The sequence below is a fragment of the Eptesicus fuscus genome, chromosome 7, assembly GCF_027574615.1.
Source record: "Eptesicus fuscus isolate TK198812 chromosome 7, DD_ASM_mEF_20220401, whole genome shotgun sequence".
Classification (NCBI taxonomy): domain Eukaryota; kingdom Metazoa; phylum Chordata; class Mammalia; order Chiroptera; family Vespertilionidae; genus Eptesicus; species Eptesicus fuscus.
Genome location: NC_072479.1, coordinates 60162677 through 60181535, shown reverse-complemented (window position 1 = coordinate 60181535; position 18859 = coordinate 60162677). Strand labels below are relative to the sequence as shown.

General features: G+C 53.2%; 1 protein-coding gene across 1 annotated transcript in view; it reads right to left on the bottom strand.

Annotated features, from left to right (window-relative positions):
* Positions 1–674: 674 nt before the first annotated feature.
* The window catches only part of KMT2D (lysine methyltransferase 2D), a 37975-nt gene continuing 19790 nt past the window's right edge, over positions 675–18859 (bottom strand). The window contains exons 35-57 of the mRNA XM_054719113.1: positions 18650–18832; positions 18438–18571; positions 16368–18211; positions 14347–14470; positions 14121–14205; positions 13955–14021; positions 13613–13845; positions 10568–13516; positions 10305–10445; positions 10013–10180; positions 9696–9855; positions 8993–9068; positions 8645–8820; positions 8413–8543; positions 7607–7739; positions 7401–7528; positions 6108–7248; positions 4836–4972; positions 4606–4736; positions 2645–2930; positions 2346–2419; positions 2112–2220; positions 675–1953 (exon numbers count right to left, since the gene is read on the bottom strand). Coding sequence (XP_054575088.1) covers positions 1861–1953; positions 2112–2220; positions 2346–2419; positions 2645–2930; positions 4606–4736; positions 4836–4972; positions 6108–7248; positions 7401–7528; positions 7607–7739; positions 8413–8543; positions 8645–8820; positions 8993–9068; positions 9696–9855; positions 10013–10180; positions 10305–10445; positions 10568–13516; positions 13613–13845; positions 13955–14021; positions 14121–14205; positions 14347–14470; positions 16368–18211; positions 18438–18571; positions 18650–18832 — 8703 coding nt within the window. The 3' untranslated portion in view covers positions 675–1860. The remainder of the gene's footprint in view (positions 1954–2111; positions 2221–2345; positions 2420–2644; positions 2931–4605; positions 4737–4835; positions 4973–6107; positions 7249–7400; positions 7529–7606; positions 7740–8412; positions 8544–8644; positions 8821–8992; positions 9069–9695; positions 9856–10012; positions 10181–10304; positions 10446–10567; positions 13517–13612; positions 13846–13954; positions 14022–14120; positions 14206–14346; positions 14471–16367; positions 18212–18437; positions 18572–18649; positions 18833–18859) is intronic.

The window sequence follows — 18859 nt, the reverse complement described above, 5'->3', positions numbered from 1 at the left end:
CAACCACCAAGCCCATCCCTACACTCCATACATTTGATTCTTGAAAATATTAATTACAAAATGCCCTTTGCCCACAGCCCCTAGGAGAGAACTGCATATAAGCTTCATCTTCATCCCCATGGCTCCCTACCACACAGGGGTCTGGGGCTTCACCCACCCCCTGATCTACCCCTACCCCAGGAAGAGGTTCAACTGCAGCACAAGCTTGGGCAGAAAGGGGAAGGAAAGGGAGGCAGGGAACCCATCACCCTCTGGCTCCCCCTGGGGCCAGCTCACTTTTGTGCGTTATAACGTAGTCCAACTATACAATAGGGGGTGGGAATTGCCCAGCCTCTATACCCCCATCTTACAGCAGTCACAGCCAGGGGGTGGGGAGGAGGGGGTGAGGAAAAGGGCGGTAGGTTGGGTAATGGAGGGGGCCCCCCCACAAGGGGAGCTCCATGTATCCGCCCCACGCCCCCCTACCATTTATAAACTGGTTTTGTAAAAAGAAAATAGATATATTTATATAGAATATATAAAGCACAAAAATTAGTAGTTTTACATTTGCTCTCCCCGGGGGTGGGGGGAGAGGGGAGGGTTCTCACCTCCAGCCGGCTCCCCCATGCCCCACAAGACTATGTACAATCCCATGTATAAATAGATAAATACCCCCCACCCTCCCCGCGCTGACACTAAGCTCCCCACCCCCACATCACCACCTCTTCCCACCAGACCAGCAGCAGTTTGGTGACTGAGGGAAAGTGGGAGCTCTGGGCCACACCCCGCCTCACTGGGTATGGGCATGCCACTCAGGGATAGCCCTCACCTCTATCACCCACCCACCCCATCCAGGGGCTGGAGGGCAAATGGGCTCATGATGGGGTTGGGAAAACAGGAGGGAAATATCCTGGTCCTAGGTTTAGCACATCCCTCCTACCCCCATGTCCAGATGGAGAAGGAAGTCCTAGAGCAACTAGGGGGCCAGTCATCCCCAATCTTCATCATCATTAGCCTCAGCCGCCATCCCATGCCCAGAATTAAAAACAAAGATGGATTTTTTGTTGTTGTTGTTTTCTTCCTCCTCCTACCCCCCTTCCACCCACTCAGAAGAGGGCAGTGAGGTGGGGGAGAGGGTTGGGGCAGTAGGGGGCTTGGAGAGGGTCTCACATTTCAAAACAGCAAAAAATCCAACACTTAAATGAGGTAGGTGTGGGTGTGGGGTCTCCTTGCCCGGCTTGCCTGGCTTGCCCTTCTGGGCAGCTGGGCGCCTCTTTCCCATTCATGTTGCATTTGTCAGAGTGGAAAACAAGGAAACAAAACCCATAGAGAGAAACACAGAGGATACGAGGGAGACAGAGACAGATTGAGAGGGAAGGGGATGGGGGGTGAGGGGGGGGGGCAGGACCCGGCAGGCAGGGCCAGGTGTGAGACCCGGCCTTTGGGATTGTCAAGCTTAGTCAAGTCTCTTTGCAGCCTTGAGTTGGGCCGGAGAGGTCAGTGGGAGCAGCAGGGCTGTGAGGCCCGGCCACACATCCTCCTCCCCGCTCCCTGCTGCCTCCCAGATGCTTCTGGGTAGTTCCCGGCCCATATCCCCCTCAAACCTGAGATGCCCAATGGCTGCTTCTGTCTGGCTCCTCCTGGAGCTGGGGGCAGAGATGCAAGCCTGGGGGCCGATGGCAGGGAAGAGGGTTATCCCTGGTGCCCAGGGTGGGCTTGGCCTAGGGCCCTCTGCCCCAGCCTCCTGCTCCAGGGGCTCCGGTCAGCCGGCAGCCCCAGCCCTGGGTCCTGGCTCTGGCCGCTACCTCTCTTCCCTCTCATCCCTTTCAGGGAAGAGGTTGGGGGTGGAGGGACTCCCCTGCCTGGTAGCCTCAAAGCTTTTTAATTCATCCATTTCCGACAATTCCAGGCTCCACAGTGGCAGGGGATCTTGTGCTGATCGTCCTCAAAGTCAAACTGATAGTCATAGGTCAGCTGTTAAGAAAAGAGGGCAGAATCAGTACCAGCCCCTCAGAGGAATTGGGGAGGGCAGAGATGATCTGCTCTGAGGGCAGTGGCCTTGGAACTTGGCTCTGGGGAATAACAGAGAAGAGAGAGCTGCTTTGTCACTCACTCATGATGCTTCCTCTTACCTCCTCTCCTTTGGGGATTCGCCGGCTGGAGATGATGATGATTTTATCCTCTTTGTCAAATGTTACAACTTCCGCCACACAGTTAGGGGCACAGGAATGGTTAATGTACCTAGGCAGTGGGACAGAGTCAGGGATGCCACATGATTAACTTGGGATGATTTTGGTTCCTTGTTGGCCTACCCCAGTGTATCACCGTCAGAGATCCCTACATCCCTCCTTCCTAATTCCTCTCACCTGGCAGGGCCTCCGGTCAACGTAGCATCAATCACATGTTCATTGTTTATCCGGAACATGTAGATGCCTCGATTCTAGAAAGGAAAAAGTTGCAGAAGGGACAAGAGTATCAGAGAATGGCCATGGTGTGATGGTGGGATCAGGTAGCAAGCTCAGGCAGTGAGTTTCATTTCTTCTTTTTCCTTTCTCCCACCTCTCACCTCCTCCTCCCACAGCTTTCCACCTGACCCCCATACTGCTCCTTGTTCCTTGGCTGAGTGTGGACCATGCACCACGATGGCCCCTCTGTCAGCCCCTACCTGCTCCTCATAGATTTTCTCCCGCCGGTTGGCCACCTCGTTGCGAATGATGGTGCCAATGTATTCAATGACCATTGTGTGCTTTTCTAGGTCCTTGGCTGCATAAAGCCCCAGGCCCTGGATGCGGGAGCGAGCCAGATACACATTGTTCTTCCACTCAGTGCGCAGCCGCCGATATTGAGATGACTTGGAGTGCACAAACTGCTTGCTGTACGGGGTGTTAGTCTCGCCTGTGAAGGTGCTCTGATATGCCTTGGACATGCTGGTGCTGTTCAGGGTGTGGGGCCTGGGAGGTAATACAGTGCATAACAAGACAGCTCTCCCTCAGACCAAGCACACACCACCTGCCTCCTCCCTGGGATGTGCAACATGCCAGTTAGGGGCATGTGCTGCCTTGGGAATAGAGTGGAGGCATATGGGTCTTGGTTTTGATGAGGTAATTAACTAGCTATGGGGACCCTTCCAACACCCTGGGTGGCACAGAGATGGGGGGTGGGGAGTGGAGTGAAGGGAGGCACCAATTCCCCTACACTGAGCCCACTCTCCCATCTCCTTGCCTTCTACCACCCTCCTGCCAAACTGTGCTTAAGGCCGTGCTCTTCTGGGAGGAATTCCCCAAGCAGCCCAGGCCTGTAATTTTTTGCTCAAACGCCTGAGTCCTACCGCCTGCATATACTGGAAGCCCTGAAAATGGGGCCTGTGCTTACCACATTGGACTGGGTTTGAATTAAAAGTGGCTCTGAATTCACAGCCAAAAGGGACACGCTTTCCTTTCTTCAGACTGTCCCCTTTCCTAATGTAACATTGGGCTCTGTGCAGATGGCTCAGTGCAGGGGAATGACTGCTGCCTGGCAGGATGCCTTCTCACCACCCTAGGGCACCAGCCAAATTCTTCCCCATCCCAGAGCAGTGGTTTTCAAACATTTTTTACTCTTCTTTCTTTAGCAGGAATCTTTTTTTTTCTTCTTAACAAAATGTTATTGGAACTCCAATACATCAACTAGATGAAAATGAAATTCTTCTGGTTGAATTTGAAGGGGGAGTTATACCCGGGGAGGGCCAAGTTCTGCCCGCTTAGTTCGTGTGTTCCAAGACATTTTGGAACACACACAGTTTGAAAACCACTGTTACAGGGCATCAAGGATGAGGGCTGACTGGGGTAGAGTCAGACACTCTACGACAGCCTGAGGAGTAACCGAAGGCCTTCACAAAAGCCCTGCTACCGTGAATTCTGCCTCCCTCTACCCAGTGACCAAGGTCAGGCTACTGAGGAACACAGAAGGAACAGGAAACCACAAATCAACATGTAATGTTCTGGTCCCAGCTGTGACCTTTGTCTAGTCACTTAACTTTTCTGGGTCTCAGTTTTCTCAGCTGTGAAATGGGGGTCATACCACCTGCCCTACCTACCTCATAAGGTTGTTGTGAGGATCAAATGAGATAATGGATGTGAAAACGCTTTGAAAAAAAAAGTATAAAGTGCTATACAAATTTAAGGTTTTATTACTTTTCTATTATATTTCTAATTATTTACTTTTGAAACCAACTCAGCCTGGGGAAGGGAAGGTGACCCTAGCACTCATGGGGCATCTGAGGTTTGGGAGAATCACAGGTCCCCTGGGAGCAAAACAGGAGAGGAAGGAGATGACTGGGGCCCTTATACAGTTCATAAAATTTTACCACGGTCTACCCAGAACCTCCCCAACAGCCATTCATTCCCAGGATGCCCAAGATAAGTCTGTCCTAGACCCCAGGTCAACCCAGGACACCTGAACAGGTTGGGGGGGAGTTGGGAAGGGATACCGTATTGATAACTACACACCCTCTAACCAGGAGGCCTAGAGTGAACCCCCAGTCTCTCCAAGGGGAACTATAACCTGTAACCCCAAACTCTCCATTGGCCAGAGGGTCCCTACCAACTCCCACACTCATATCCTTTGGCCCCAGCCCCACAAGCTCACCGTTTGTAGTGTGTGAGGATTTTAGGCTCTGATCGGGCACAACCAGTGGGGTTGATCATGAGTGGTAGCTCCATTAGGGGGTGGCGTCCATAGCGGAATAAATAGTTTTGACAGCTCTCCACTCCAGGCAGCTGTGGGCACAGGTCATGCTCACCTTAGCCTGAGCCCTTTTGGGGCAGGACCAAAGTTCTCAGTGCCCACTTCTCCCCCAGCTCCCGGCCCCTTCTTACTGATTCAGCTATGCGCAGCACAGCATGCACCGTCAGCCCAAAGAGTTCCTCGCCTTTCAGGTACTCAGGGAAGAGCCTCAGCATGTCGGCCTCTTTTCTCATGGCAGCCACAGGCTCAATGATGCGATTCCACACAGCTAAGAGGCAAGGAAAGAGAACAACCCTCACCATCTGGTGAAGTTCCTCAGAAGGAACTTCTGCTCAGTGAACCCGACCCTAAACTTGATCTGGAGCTACCTCCCTGTCACGGGGCTGTGTGGTTCTTCAGGACCCACTCATGGCCTCCCAGTCCCACTCTCCTTCAACAAGCCACACTTCCCACTCAGAGGGGCATTAGAGTGCCTTGTGACACAGAAACATGAATCCAAGGTCCGGGAGACCCAGCACAGGTCACAGGGCTTGCTGAGAGTCAGAACAACAGGCCTGCTCTGGCACTGGAAGATGAGTTCAGGTTCTAGTACTAGCCATTGGACCTTAAGCCAAATACTTAAGTCTAAGATTGTTTCTTGAAAACCTGGGCATAAGAACAGTACTTACCTCAGAGGGTTGTGTGAACAAAATAACCTATGTAAATCACTTAGCTTAGTTTGTGGCACATAGTACATGTTCACTAAAAGGTAACTGCTCTTATTATTATTTTTATCATTAACACTAAAACTAAGATCAGCCGAAACTGGTTTGGCTCAGTGGATAGAGCATCTGCCTGTGGACTGAAAGGTCCCAGGTTCGATTCCGGTCAAGGGCATGTACCTTGGTTGCGGGCACATCCCCAGTGGGGGGTGTGCAGGAGGCAGCTGATCGATGTTTCTCTCTCATCGATGTTTCTAACTCTCTATCCCTCTCCCTTCCTCTCTGTAAAAAATCAATAAAATATATTTAAAAAATAAATTAATTAAAACAAACAAACAAAAAAACTAAGATCAAAAGAATTTTGTCCAGAGAAAAGCAACCATGGTTAGGATCAGGTTGGGTGAGCCAGATGGTAAGGTCTCAAAACTGTATTCTTTTGTTCCACTGAGGATAGAAAAAGGAGCCAGAATGAAGTTAGACAAGCAAAACATCTTCAATTACAAAGGAATTTAAGGTGAGTAAGAGAGGCTAAAACACTTTCTCTGGGGATTTTCAAGAGACCTCCACCTACGCGCAATAGAGGGTGTAGAGTGCAGAAGATCACTCACAAGGACCCTGCAGATCCCTTTTCCACATTGTAAAGATGATTCCAGGAGAAACTTGCCCAACTCCACATTACCATTTCCAGGGCCCACTGCTCACCCTGGGGAGAGGCGTCAGTGAAGACCAGGTCCTCCAGGCCCTGCTCCATGACTTTGATTATGAACTCCGGCCGACCGTTGTTCTCACCAATAGAGCAGCGGTAGCAGCAGCGGCGGTTGTTGGTGCGAAGGCTCCAGTAGATGCGTGTGGCTTCGTAGCCAACGGGATAAAGGGCAGTGGCACTGTGGAAGTCGGCCATCTGATGAGGGAGCAGCTGTCCAATGGCATGGAACACAAGGCCCCCTACCCGGAACATGTGCAGCCGCTCTCCCCGCTGGATGATGCTAGCGATTTGCTTCACCTCATCCCGCTCAATGTAGACCCGCCGGAAGACAGCAAAAGAGCTCAGCTCTTGCTCACAGGGCCCTTTGATCTTATGCATTGGACACAGCATGGTCTTGTCCTTGAAGAACATGCACTTGGCGCGGATGGCGCAGGCAAAATGGTAGACGTTGGGACAACGCATGCGATTGCAGCTGCTGGTGGCACCGGTGCGCTGGCACAAGGAGCACTTGGTTAGCAGTCCTCGGTGGAGGGCCACTTCCACGTTCATCAGCGCCCCACCCTGGGTCTCATAGACCTCCGTGGACCACAGGGCACAGTTGAGGTGCACCCACAGGTCCAGGTCCAGGTTCAGCAAACGGGCAGGCCCATCAGTGGCCCCATCACCCTCCTCATGACAGAAGCAGCAGCGCCGCATGTCTCGAGGCACCTTGTCAGGTCGCAGGGCTGTGCCAAGTTGTTCCATAAACTCTGCCACTTCCCGCTCATCCTCTTGCTGCCCACTGCCCTTCTGGATGGTCAGGAGCAGCCGCAGACGCTTCCAGCGCACCCCTTTCCACTTCTTGAGCCGAGGGGGCCGGCAATCTTCACCTTCTTCAGGGGGCCGGGCTCGGGGCTTGGGCCGGGTGGACTCAGGGGAGGAGGCCAGGGGCAGAGGCGACGGGACAGGTGGCTCAACTGAGGGTTCAGCTGGGAGCTCGACCAGGGGTTCAGCAGGGGGGCTGGCAGGAGAGGGTGCCAAGGGGGATGGGGGTGGGGAGGGTTCTTCAGGAGGTGGGGCGGAGAGCTGTCGAACGTCCAGATTGGAGACATTGTAGGTGTAGCTGTGTTGGGTGGGTGGCTCTGGGATAGGGCTCTCCTATGGGAGGGGGCACGAACCCTGTATGGTTAGTGCCAGCCCCTCACTTAACTAGCCCCCTCCCTCCTCCCACCCAGATCCCACTCTCCCAAAAGCCCTCTCTGCTATCTCTGCCCTAGCCAGAGACACCCCTTTTTCTCACCCAGACCCACCTGTTTCAGGAGGCTCAAGATGTCTAGCTGGCTCTTGAGAGTATAGCCAGGCAACACGGCATCAAATTGCTTCAGCCAGTCAGGGCCAGCTTCTGGGCTCTTGCCTCCCAGACCCTTTTCTTTCCCACCTGCAGGAAGGAGGGGGTCAGAGCCTCCCACCAGAATCATTCCCCTTAGGTCCCCAGGTGTTTTCCTGCCACACTCACCAGGGCCCTCAGCTTCCCCCTTCTTAGGCTCAATGCCTGCCCGGGCAGGGCTCTCTGGGAACAGCACCTCATAGGAGTTGGGGATCTTCATGCTTAACAGCTCTGCCACTGCCACCATCACACCATTCAGGTTCTGTCAGAGCAGGGAGGGGAAGGGAGAGCCTTGTCAGCAGGTTGTGTACAGTGAGCACTACCACCAGCTTGGTGGGGACAATGACACCTAGAACACAGCCCCACAAGCGGCTGGTCAGTCCAGCCCCTGTGCCATCCAACTCTTCCCATGTACTTGTTTTATGGTGGCCTTTCCCAAACTGCTGTGGGCATTAGCAGGAGCTCCACAAAAGGGGCCGGTGTCAACTAAGTTTAGGAAATGATATACATTATATCCATAACTTGGGAGATTAATGATAATTAGCAAATTAGAGAAGCTGAGGAGTCTTGTAGTAAGGACTCCTGTTTGGTTGTTTTAACTGGAACTGCCCATTTCCTTTGACAACAAAACCCTGTTAACATTAAAAAACAAAAAACAGTTTCACCAAATATAATGGGGAGCTGCTTGTATCATATGTCACATTATATATACTCTCTTTATTTGTTGAGTGTGTCTTTACCACAGGACTGTGAACTCCCTGAAGGCAGGGACCCCTCATGCTTCATTTACTCTAATCCTACAGCCACTAGCCTAGGCTTTCACATGGTAGATCCTCAGTACATAGCTTTAAAGGTCCGAATTTACCCAGACAAGCTTCAGGGACTGCCCTCTGATCAGCACCCCTTAGGCCTCTAAGGCACCCTCCAGGACACACCTTGGCTGCAGCAGCAGAGACCGTCAGCATGACTGACACCTCACTTCCTTTGCCCTTTTCCCAAGTTGTGGCAGGCAGCTTTCCAGGGGCCTCCAGGCCTAGAGCCCCATAAGGTTTGGTATCTGGGAAGACTAAATGAGAAAGAGGAATCTGTTAGCCTCAGCTGCCCTTCTGCCCCAGCTCCGACACCCCAGCTCGGCCTGGCCTGGCCTATGTTCAGGGCAGCCCCTACCTGGAATGCTGGCCCGAGGAATGATGGGGATGACAGGGGAGAGAGCCCGGTCTTCCTGCTCCCACTGCCCTGAGCCCAGCTGAGGGAAACGAGGTGCCTCCTCCCCCAGGATGCTCTCGGGGGATGAAGCTGGCACAATGCTGTCAGGAGAATCGCTGTCCTCATCACTCTCCATCCTGTGGGCCAAAAGTAGACATTTGTTGCTACAGCTCTGCAGACCCCCACTCCCAAATCTAAAGATTAGTAGATATCACAGCCTTACTTAAAATCTACTATTGGCCAAAGGGAAAATGAGACAACCAGATCCCTAACCCCATTCCTCACCCCCATTTCCAGCACAATCCCCACCTGACATCCTCGGTCTGATTGTGAGGGGGTGTAGGCAAGGCAGCCAGCAGATCTAGACTCTTCACCTCTGAAGTATCTGAGGGGTAGGTAGGGAAAAGAAAAGTCAGGCCTAGGGTAGCTAGAGCTGATGGTGCTTTCTCCACCACATTTCAGGCCTAACTAGTACAACATCTAGCTTAGCTATCATGACCACTGTCTACCCATCTACCCATCTACCAGTTTGGAGCAGACAAACTGTATTTTGAGCATTTCCAATGTGTCAGGTGCACTTTTTATTTACACTATTTTAACACTCCATTAAGTATTATAATATCTATTTTATAGTGAGGAAACTCAGGCTCATACAAGTCAATCAAGTTACTGGGCTATAGTAACATGGCTAAAAGAACGCAGGAACCAGGATTCACAACCAGCGCTGACAATAGTTTATACCCACCAAGGCTGTCTGTTCATTATAAACAAAAGTTTCATTAACACTCTGTCATCCACTTCCCTCACTGTCTTGGTTCTAGACTCCCGATGCCCATCCTTGTCTCCAACAAATTAGTCCTGAAGAGGTCCTTTCTATCTCAAGTACTGGTTGTGTGCACACAGCGAAACATGCATCTATCTATGTCAAACTGTTGGACAGGGTACACGAACTGGCTTGGACCCCAGCCACCAAATCCTTCTAGAGGAGAGGCCCACTCTACTCTTGACTTACCCCTCAATGTTCCTTCAGTATCCCGGGCAGAGGCGGCATCCTTGGGGTGCTCCCCCAGCTCTTCAGATGGAGTGACGCCATTCACCATCTTCTGCTGCACCGATGGGGGTGGGGTGGGGGGCAGCGACGAGGGTGGTGTCGGCGGGTTACTCAGGTTATTCTGGGGGTGGGGTGGGGTGTTGTGTGCAAGATGGCAGGGGGAGACTGACATAATCTCCTGGCCCCACACTACATCAGCAACTTCCTCAAGTATCCCACTCCCACCTCCACCTCCCCAAGAACCTCATCATCCCCAAAAGGTATTGTCATTTTCTAACCTTGGTAAGCAGCTGGGAATAGTAGTCAGGGCCAGTGGGCAGTGCCCCACTTCCAAAGGTCCCCCTCAGCTGGCACTGCCCATTGATTGGGCAGCTACTGCCAAAGGGAGCAAAGAGGCTAAAATTGGCGGTGATGGTAGGCTCCGTTAGGGGCAGCAGGGACAGCTCCTAGGAGGGGCAAGATGACAAGGTTGGAAACCTGCAGCACGTACATCTCTGCCACTGCATAGCTGGGGGCCAGGGTGCCCCCTTTTCCTGAGTTGGGACCAGGGGACTGGCTCCTGGGGGTCACCTGTTTTAGCTGTTTCAGCAAGGCCTCGCTGGCCCTGACCCCGTCCTCCTTCCGCAGCTTCTTTCGGGAGCTCACCAACCTGTCGCTTGCCTTCTGTACCCGCTTGGGCTTCGGTGTCAAAGGTTTCCTGGCTGCTGTATCCTAAGCCGGATAAACCCACAGTGAAGGTGGCTGTCTTCCTCAGAGCCCTCACCTCTTCTGTTTGACCAAGACCTTCTCACTCTGCCCCACGTTCCAGGCCCCACTCTACCTGGAGTACTCACCTCCTTATTGCTGGGGGTACCCTGTAGTTTCTGCTCCAGCCCAGCCAACTTGCTGTCAATGTGCCCGTTGATCTCTGTTCGCAGCCCCTCGGGCCCCCGCCCAGTGCTGAGTTGCACATTCTTTGCACGTAGAAGCTTCTGCAAGAGCAGATGCCCGGCCTCTGAGCGGGGGCCTGCCAGCAGGAGGTGGTTGCTGGTACCTGGTGTCCCTATTGGCTCCCCATTGGCCTCCCTCTTCACCACCTGGGTTCCCAGGGCACATGGCTCTTCCCGAGGCTCCTGCTTGATGCTGAGATAGGATGGTTCGGGCACCGCCTGCCCATTCACCTGCTCTGGATGCCCAGGTACCAGGCTGCTCTGCTCCGGCTTCTGGGCTTCTGCTGGGTTGTCTGGGGGATCCCAAGGTCCCAGCCCCTTGCCAAATAAGGTATCTGCAAGCTGGGCAGCAGCAGGTGAGATCTTCCCAGGAGGCAACTCCAAGGGCAGCCCTTGGGGTTTGGGGGTCCCTGGCTGTGTGGGAGGGAGCTGGGCCTCAGAGGGGAGCTGGGAACTAGGGGATGGTAATTGTGAAGAAGGTCTCTTTGGCTCTTGTGGGCTAGATGGTGGAGGTGTGGGATGAACAGGACCAAGGACTGGTCCAGTTGATAAGGCTCCTTGTGGGGCAGGGAGCCGGGGTGGGCCCTGAGGTCGAAGTCCTGCCCCTAGCTCCTGGAGAGGCCCTGTCTGGGATCCAGGGAAGCCCCCAAGTTGGGGCTGGCGGCCTAGGAGGCCCTGGAGGGGAGAGGGCTGGGTTCCAGGCTCCTGATAGGGTGGGGCCTGGCGTATGCCCTGACTCTGCTGTAGCTGCCGCTGCATGAGGAGCGCCTGCAGCTGCTGCTGCTGCTGAGGGCTCAAGTGCCGCAACTGTGGGTTTTTGGCCAAAACTCCTTGGAGCTGTGCTCGAAACTGACCCACTGTAGGCATGACTCCAGCCCCAGGCAGGCCCTGCCCAGACTGGGGAACAGATCCTGGTTTGGCAGACTGTGGCCCTGCATTATTTTGCAAGGGCCGCTCTAGTCCATGGTGCTGTTGGGAGCCCAGAAGGTTCTGAGTTATGGGCCCAGGCTGCTCCCCTAAGGAAACAGAGGATTGGGCCAGCAGGTGTGGCACAGAAGAGGCCTCTGAAGATGATCCACTGTTTGATTGCCCATGGCTGCCCACACCTGCTGTGTGGAGCAAGTTAACTTGCTGCTGCTGCTGTCCTTGGAGCCTCAGAGGTGGCTGCAGTGGCACAGAGTTGGGCTGAGGCTGGGCCTGGGGTTGGACAAGCAGGAGTTGTGAGTCCCCAGAGAGTGAGGGCTTTACTTCCCCTGGTTCAGTGGGCACTGCCTCAGGTACAGTCCCTATTGCTACACCTCCCTGATGTGTGGAGGGTCCCTCAGTGGCCTCTGGAGGAAGAGTGGTCTCTACAATGCTTTGTTCCTTGCCCGTTAGGAGGAGGGTTGGGCCCAAGGCTCCGGGGCTAGAAAAGTGTTGTTGCAGAGGCTTGGCTGGCATTCCAGGACCAAGAGTCACTTGCTGCTGCTGTTGCTGAGGAGACAGTAAAGTTCGACTCTGGTTTAAGAGGCCTATCTGCTGCTGCTGCTGCTGCTGCTGCTGCTGCTGCTGCTGAAGCTGCTGTTGCTGTTGTAGCTGCTGCTGCTGTTGCTGTTGTAGCTGCTGCTGCTGTTGTAGCTGTTGTTGCTGCTGTTGAAGCTGCTGCTGCTGTTGTAGCTGTTGCTGCTGTTGAAGCTGTTGCTGCTGCTGTAGCTGCTGCTGCTGTTGAAGCTGCTGCTGTTGTAGCTGCTGCTGTTGTAGCTGTTGCTGCTGCTGTTGAAGCTGCTGTTGCTGTTGTAGCTGCTGTTGCTGTTGAAGCTGCTGTTGCTGTTGTAGCTGCTGTTGCTGCTGTAGCTGCTGCTGCTGCTGTAGCTGTAGCTGCTGTTGCTGCTGCTGCTGTAGCTGCTGTTGCTGTAAGGAGGCCATTGGCTGAGTGCTAAGCTTGGGCTGCCCACTATGTGGCATCAGACCCTGCTGAAGATGAGAAAGCCCTGCCATGGGTCCCTGCTGCTGCTGCTGCTGCTGCTGCTGCTGCTGCTGGGCTGTGACCAGTCGGTGTCCCATAAGGCCCTGACTTTGCGGTGCCAGCTGAGGTGAACTTGGCACCCGGGACTGGGTCAGAAGCACCTGTCTGTGAGGACCCTGAGGGCCCAAAGCTCCAGGGTGCGGTTGCTGCTGCTGCAACACTGCCACCTGGGCAGGGCCCAGCATGCCCTGGGGCCCCTGGGGTGGTTGAGGGGACAGCTGCTGGACCAAGAGGCCCTGATGGCTGCTGGAAGGCAGAAGCCCTTGGGGCTTGGGACCCAGAGCCTGGTTTGCCTGTATCCCAGGTCCCTGCTGCTGTTGCTGCTGGATTGCCACCTGCCCTAGGAGGTGCTGCTGCTGCTGCTGTTGCAGTTTCTGGGCAAGCTGCATGCGTTGCTGCTGTAGCTGTAGCTGCCTTTCCTGCAAAAGCCTCGAATCAGGTCCCAAGCCTCGAAGAGCAAGATTGCCAGGAAAAAAGCCCCCTGAGGGGCCAGCCAGGGCTCCAGCCCCGCCAGAATGTTGTTGTTGTTGTTGTTGGGCCAAGGTTGTGTTGAGGAAGGGGCCACCAGGCTGTCCAGGGAGTGCCATGCCCCCTGGGGGCAGACGAAGTCCAGCAGCTTGCCCACCAGGGGGCCCCTGTGGTGGCTGTAGCGCATGGCCAGGGAGCAGCTGACCAGGGAGCTTGGTGAGTAGCCGAGGACTCTGGGAAGGGCTAAGGGCCAGCACCGCTGAGTGTTGTTGCTGCTGCTGCTGCTGTTGCTGCTGCTGCTGCTGCTGTTGCTGCTGCTGCTGTTGCTTATTCCGATATTCTGCCATGAGATTTGTGTGCTCCTTCTGTTGCTTCCGGACCTAATGGGAAGGTCGGGGATGTCAGCCTCGAGCCTGCCCACCATGCCAACCCTCTTCCCAGCTCCTGGTTGCTAAGCTGAAGCCTGCTTTCCCCACCTGATCCAGCTGTTTTTGGATCTTGCTCTGCTGCTCTGTAACCAACTTGAGCTTCTCAGCATCAGCCTCTGGGAACTCCCGGCCAGCCTTTTTGGCAGTACGCTGTTTGGCACACAGAGCCTTCCGGGATTTGCGGTGCACACCAATCTGTTCCTCTAGTACCTTCAGCTGCATCTGTAGGAGCTGTTGGGTATGGAACAGCCACTCTTCATACTGCCGCTGGTCAGCCTCATCTGGAAAAGAAAGCTGGTGTCAGGACCCATAGAATGGTGATCCCAATTCCTCTTCCTTCAAATGCCTCAAGCCATTTTCTTTTAGGCTCCTCCCCCTCCCCATACTCACTGATCACTCCCTGGGCAAAAGTAGGTGGATTGGGACGAGCCTGGGAGGGGTCACCAGCATTCCTCTCCTGCAATGAGAGACACTGCTAAAGGGTCATATTTCCATACCAGCCCCTAAGAAGGGTGACCAAACAGCATGGGACACAAATTCCCACCTGAGCACTTACCTGGCCACTCCCAGCTGCTACGTGGTTCTGCAGATCACTGCCAGTCCCCCCTGAGAGCCTCTGGGCTAGCAAGGACACTTGCTGCCTAGAGTTCACCAAAGCAAAGAGGATGTGTTAGTAATGGGGAAATATGAAAGGCAAAGAGGAGAAACAAGGAGGGAAGGAGATCAGGAAGGAGAGGGGAAGAATTGGGAAAGAAAAGGTCCAACTGCCATCCAAGTCTTACCTGTTCATACCAGGTGCCACTCCAATGCTACCCTGAGCCATCACCTTCTTGATGCCTTTCAAAGCTACCATCTTGGCCTTTGCAATGGGATCAATGATATCTTCTGCAGCAAATTTGTCCAGGTCTGGAGAGGGGAGAACCAAGGGAGCTGGGCATTTGGGTCAATGCTCCATTCTATGTCTGCTATTGCTTCCAACACTTTAACCTCTATCAAGCCAAGCAAAACAATGGCATTGCATGATGGAAAGACCAGTGGACTAGGAGCCAGGCAGCCTAGGTGACTCAGCTCTACTATTCACAGGACATGTGGCCCTGTTGTGTTAGGAAAAGGTACTCAGTAAATATTTGTTAAACCAATATATCAATGTTATTTCACCTTTCTGAGCCTCAGTTTACTCCACTATTTGGTAGAGATCATGACTCCCTTTTCTGCCCATCTCATGTGGCTACTGAGAAGACCACATATGACAAGAATATGAGCACAGTTGACCCTTGAACATGGATTTGAACTGAATCCAATTATATGCAGATTTTTTTCATTAAATACTGTAAATGTATTTTCTCTTCCTTATGCTTTTTCTCAATAACATTTTCTTTTCTCTAGCTTACTTTATTGTAAGAATACAATATGTAATACATAAAACATACAAAATATGTGTTAATTATGTTATCAGTAAGGCTTCTAGTCAACAGTAAGCTATTAATGGTTAAGTTTTTTGGGGAATCAAAAGTTATACACAGATTTGACTACGTGGGGGTCAGCACCCCTAAGCCCATGTTCTTCAAGGGTTAACTGTCCATTTTATGACCTAGAAAGCATTCTTCAAAAGTAGTGTTCTTACCTGGCCAGTAAGGCTGATTGGTTGAGCATCAACCTATGAACCAGGAGATCACGGTTCAATTCCTGGTCAGGGCACATGCCCAGGTTGCAGGCTCAATCCCCAGTGAGGGGCGTGCAGGAGGCAGCCAATCAATGATTCTCTCTCATCATTGATGCTTCTATTTCTCTCTCCTCTGAAATCAATAAAAATATATGTATTTTTAAAAAGTAGTGTTCTTAGAGCAACTAGTGCAGCCCAAGAACCAATCTGGCAAAGCCCTAGATGCCAGAGCTATTGTAGATCTGACATGGATCACCTACATCCCACTCACCTGCCTGTCCTGGATGCTGGATAGAAAAAGAAAAATAAGCAACCACCAAAAAATCCAATCTTTCTAAAATCATACACATTGTATATTTCTCCAATACTCAATAAATGTTAACTGACTCCCCACTTTTTAAAGGACTAACCAAAATCCCTCCACTGGTCTTTTGAGGCAGTAACACAGTTAAGAGGATCAGAGGGCCAGAGTTCAAACTCTAGCTCTGTTAGTTGTGTGATCTTGGGCAAGTTACTTAACCTCCATTCCTCATTTTCCTTTTCTGTAATCGAAGATAATAACAGTACCTATTTAATGACTTTGTTGTGATGATTAGATAATGAATGTACAGCACTCAGTACACTGATTGCAAATAGTAATTACTCAATAACTGCTATTACAATTTGAGGTCTATGGTAGTACCCACTCACTTTCCTCTACACAAATTCTACTCCAACCTAACCACTCACTCATTCTTCAAATATACCCCATTGGCTCTCCTGCCAATATGGTTCCTGTTGTTCCAGGATCAACTGTATTCAAGTCTTTTCATCTACCTGGAGTGTTTTCTCTTGCACCACTTCTCTCCAAGTCCTAATCCTTAGGTCTTACCACAGCTACAAAGCCTTTGCTAATCAGGCTTCATGTATTCATCCCATTCCCTCTCTCAAACATCTGAATGCCTGCTATGTGCCAGGCACTGTTCCTCCCTTCTTAAAAGCTACAGTGCTTCTGCCTATCCTACTAGTATGGTATTTAGTCAGATTTATGTCCCACCTCCCTTAACTCTGAATTACCTTATGTCTGTAGTCTCAGTGCCCATTTGTTGGCGACAGTGACCACCCCTGCGTAACTAAACCAGTGCTCCCAGCTGAGGTTACCTGTATCTGGGAAGAAGCTGTTAGCCAGCTGCTGCTGCATCGCCAGCTGTTGGGGTTTCATGCACATGGAGGGTGGCATGGTACCCATGGGCTTCTGTGCCAGCACTGGCTGTGGACTCTGCTGGGACACCAAGCCTGCCTGCCCCCCATGCTGCCCACTTATCATATGCCCTTGGTTGGACACCATGGCCATGGATGGGGCCAGGCGCTGCTGAAGGGCATGAGCTGGTGGCTGGGTGGGCATCAATGGTTGGGCCAAGCCTGGCTGTCGTGAACCTCCAAGTCCCAGGGCAAGCTGTTGTTGGGGCCCAGCCAAAGTGGAAGAAGAGCCCTCATGTGGCAAAGACATGGTCTGGGCAGGGCCTGGTGTGGACAGTAGAGAATGCTGCTGTTGCTGCTGGGCTGGCTGCAGCTGTGCTGAGAGCTGCTGTTTCTTCTGCAGCTCTTTCTTCTCATGCTCCAGCAGGTCTTCAATAAGCAGCGGTAACTCGCTGGCGACCAGGGAGCTCTCCATCTTGTCCAACTCATCCCCAGATGCTGCATGTCCACCAGGCAAGGTCAGGGCTCCACTCTCTAATTCAAACTTCTCCAGCAGAGAGGACCCTCCTGGGCCACTCAGTGGGTTAGGGGTCAGCAGGTGAGCTGGTGGCCCTCCTGTGGCTCCAGTGTGCCCACTGCTGGAAAAGGGTCCTGTGCCCAACCGTGTGTCCCGGCTGCCCATCACACTCTGTCCTGGCTTCAGTCCCAGGCCTAGGGAAGTGGTGGCAGGTGCTGGCTCTACCTTGGGGTTGGTGATGGTGAACTGGCAAGGGGAAGGGTGGCGTCCACCCTCCTCCACCTTGGGCTTCACCTCAGGGAGCACTGGTGCCAGACGGGGCTCAGAAGCACCAGCAGCAGGGGGAGGGCGTTCCTCAGGGCCCAGGGGTCCTGGCTCCACCCCCCGCAACAGGGCCTCCCGCTCAGCCTTTTCATTGGCTGACTCCACCAGCCTCAGGTGCTCATTGAAGATGTCCTTCTTGTCTCCAGTGTCCAACTCAGGGTCAGTATAGGCCAGTAGGTCAAACTCATCTCCATTGAGCAGGTCATCTAGGTGGGGATCGTTGGTCTCCAGGTTTTCCAGGGTGCCCAGCTCATCATCTCCCTTGGCCACATCCACACCCAGGCCCAAGTGAGCAAGTTCCTCATCATCCTCCAGGGCCTTGTGGGCATCAAAGTCATCATCCAGCTCAGGGTCCTCACAGGGTAATTTTCCAGCTTCCAAGGCCAGAGGAGGGGGGCGGCCAAGCTCAGTGCTCGATGGGGGCCGGCTGACCAGCTCCAAGCCAGGGGGCAGGGTGGGACCCTTGGTGTTGGGCGCTGGATGGAGGCTGTTGTTCAGTTCAGGGGCCAGCGGGGTTGAGGGTTTCTGTGGGGGAAGGCCTGATACCGTTAGACCACGAAGCCCTTCAGGAGCCAATCGGTGCGAGTCCTCACTTATAGGGTAAAAACGGGGTCTCTGAGGGGGACCCTGACCAGGAAATGGAGGCCCCCCAGGTCCTAGTCCTTTTTGTACATTGTGCCGCAACTCAATGAACTGGGCAGGACCAGCTGGACCAGGCACTGGCTCACCAGGGCCAGGCAGGCGAGTGGGAAGTCCTGCCAAGGGGGAACCTAGGTTTTGGCGGCCAAGTTCAGGCCCAGGAGTTGATGAAAAGCGAGTAGACATGGCAAGTCTCATGGAGTTTGCTGCTGTTGCTTGCTGCTGCTGCTGCTGCTGCCAGAGGTGTTGCTGTTGCTGCTGTAAGGGCAGGGACCCAGGATAGGGTGCTCGCTGATAGAAGGCTTGGGAGCCTCCCACCAGTTGCCTGGAAGAATATGCAGTAGTCAGTAAGAGAAGTAGACATCAAGATGAAAAAGAACTAGAACATGGGCCTAGGGCAGTAGGGAAGGGTAGAATTAATGTGGCAAGGGGGAAGGAATAGGGAAGAAGAATGATACTGGAGAATTAGAGAGACAGGTAAGTCAGAGGCAGTACACAGAGGTGGTCAAGTCTGTTCCCTTGATTTGCCCCCAGTAACCCTGGAGCCTCACCGGCTATTCACATCCATAGAGGAAGGGGTGGCTGGTGGAGGTGGCCGGGAGAGTCGGTCATCACTTGGGAAAGCCCCTGGCCCTAGGATGGGGCCACCCAGCTTGTTTGAGGGCAGCCCAAGGCTACTCTTATCCTAGGAGAGATAAGAGGTAGATGAAGGTGGGGCCACCTTCAGTAACCTGGGCCCTCCACACCTTGCCACCCTACCTACCTGGGTCCCAGCAAAGGGGGTCTGGCCTCGACTCAGCTGCTCAAAGGCAGGGTTGCTGGGATCAGCACCCCAGCTCCCTGGAGGCCCCACTGCTCCTGCAGCTGCTGCAGCTGTTTCCTTCTCCTGCCGCAGGGTATTGCGCTGGATCTGTTGCCGAATCAGCAGCTCTCGCAGTCGCTGGCGCTGTGCAGAGAACAGAGAAGGGTAAGT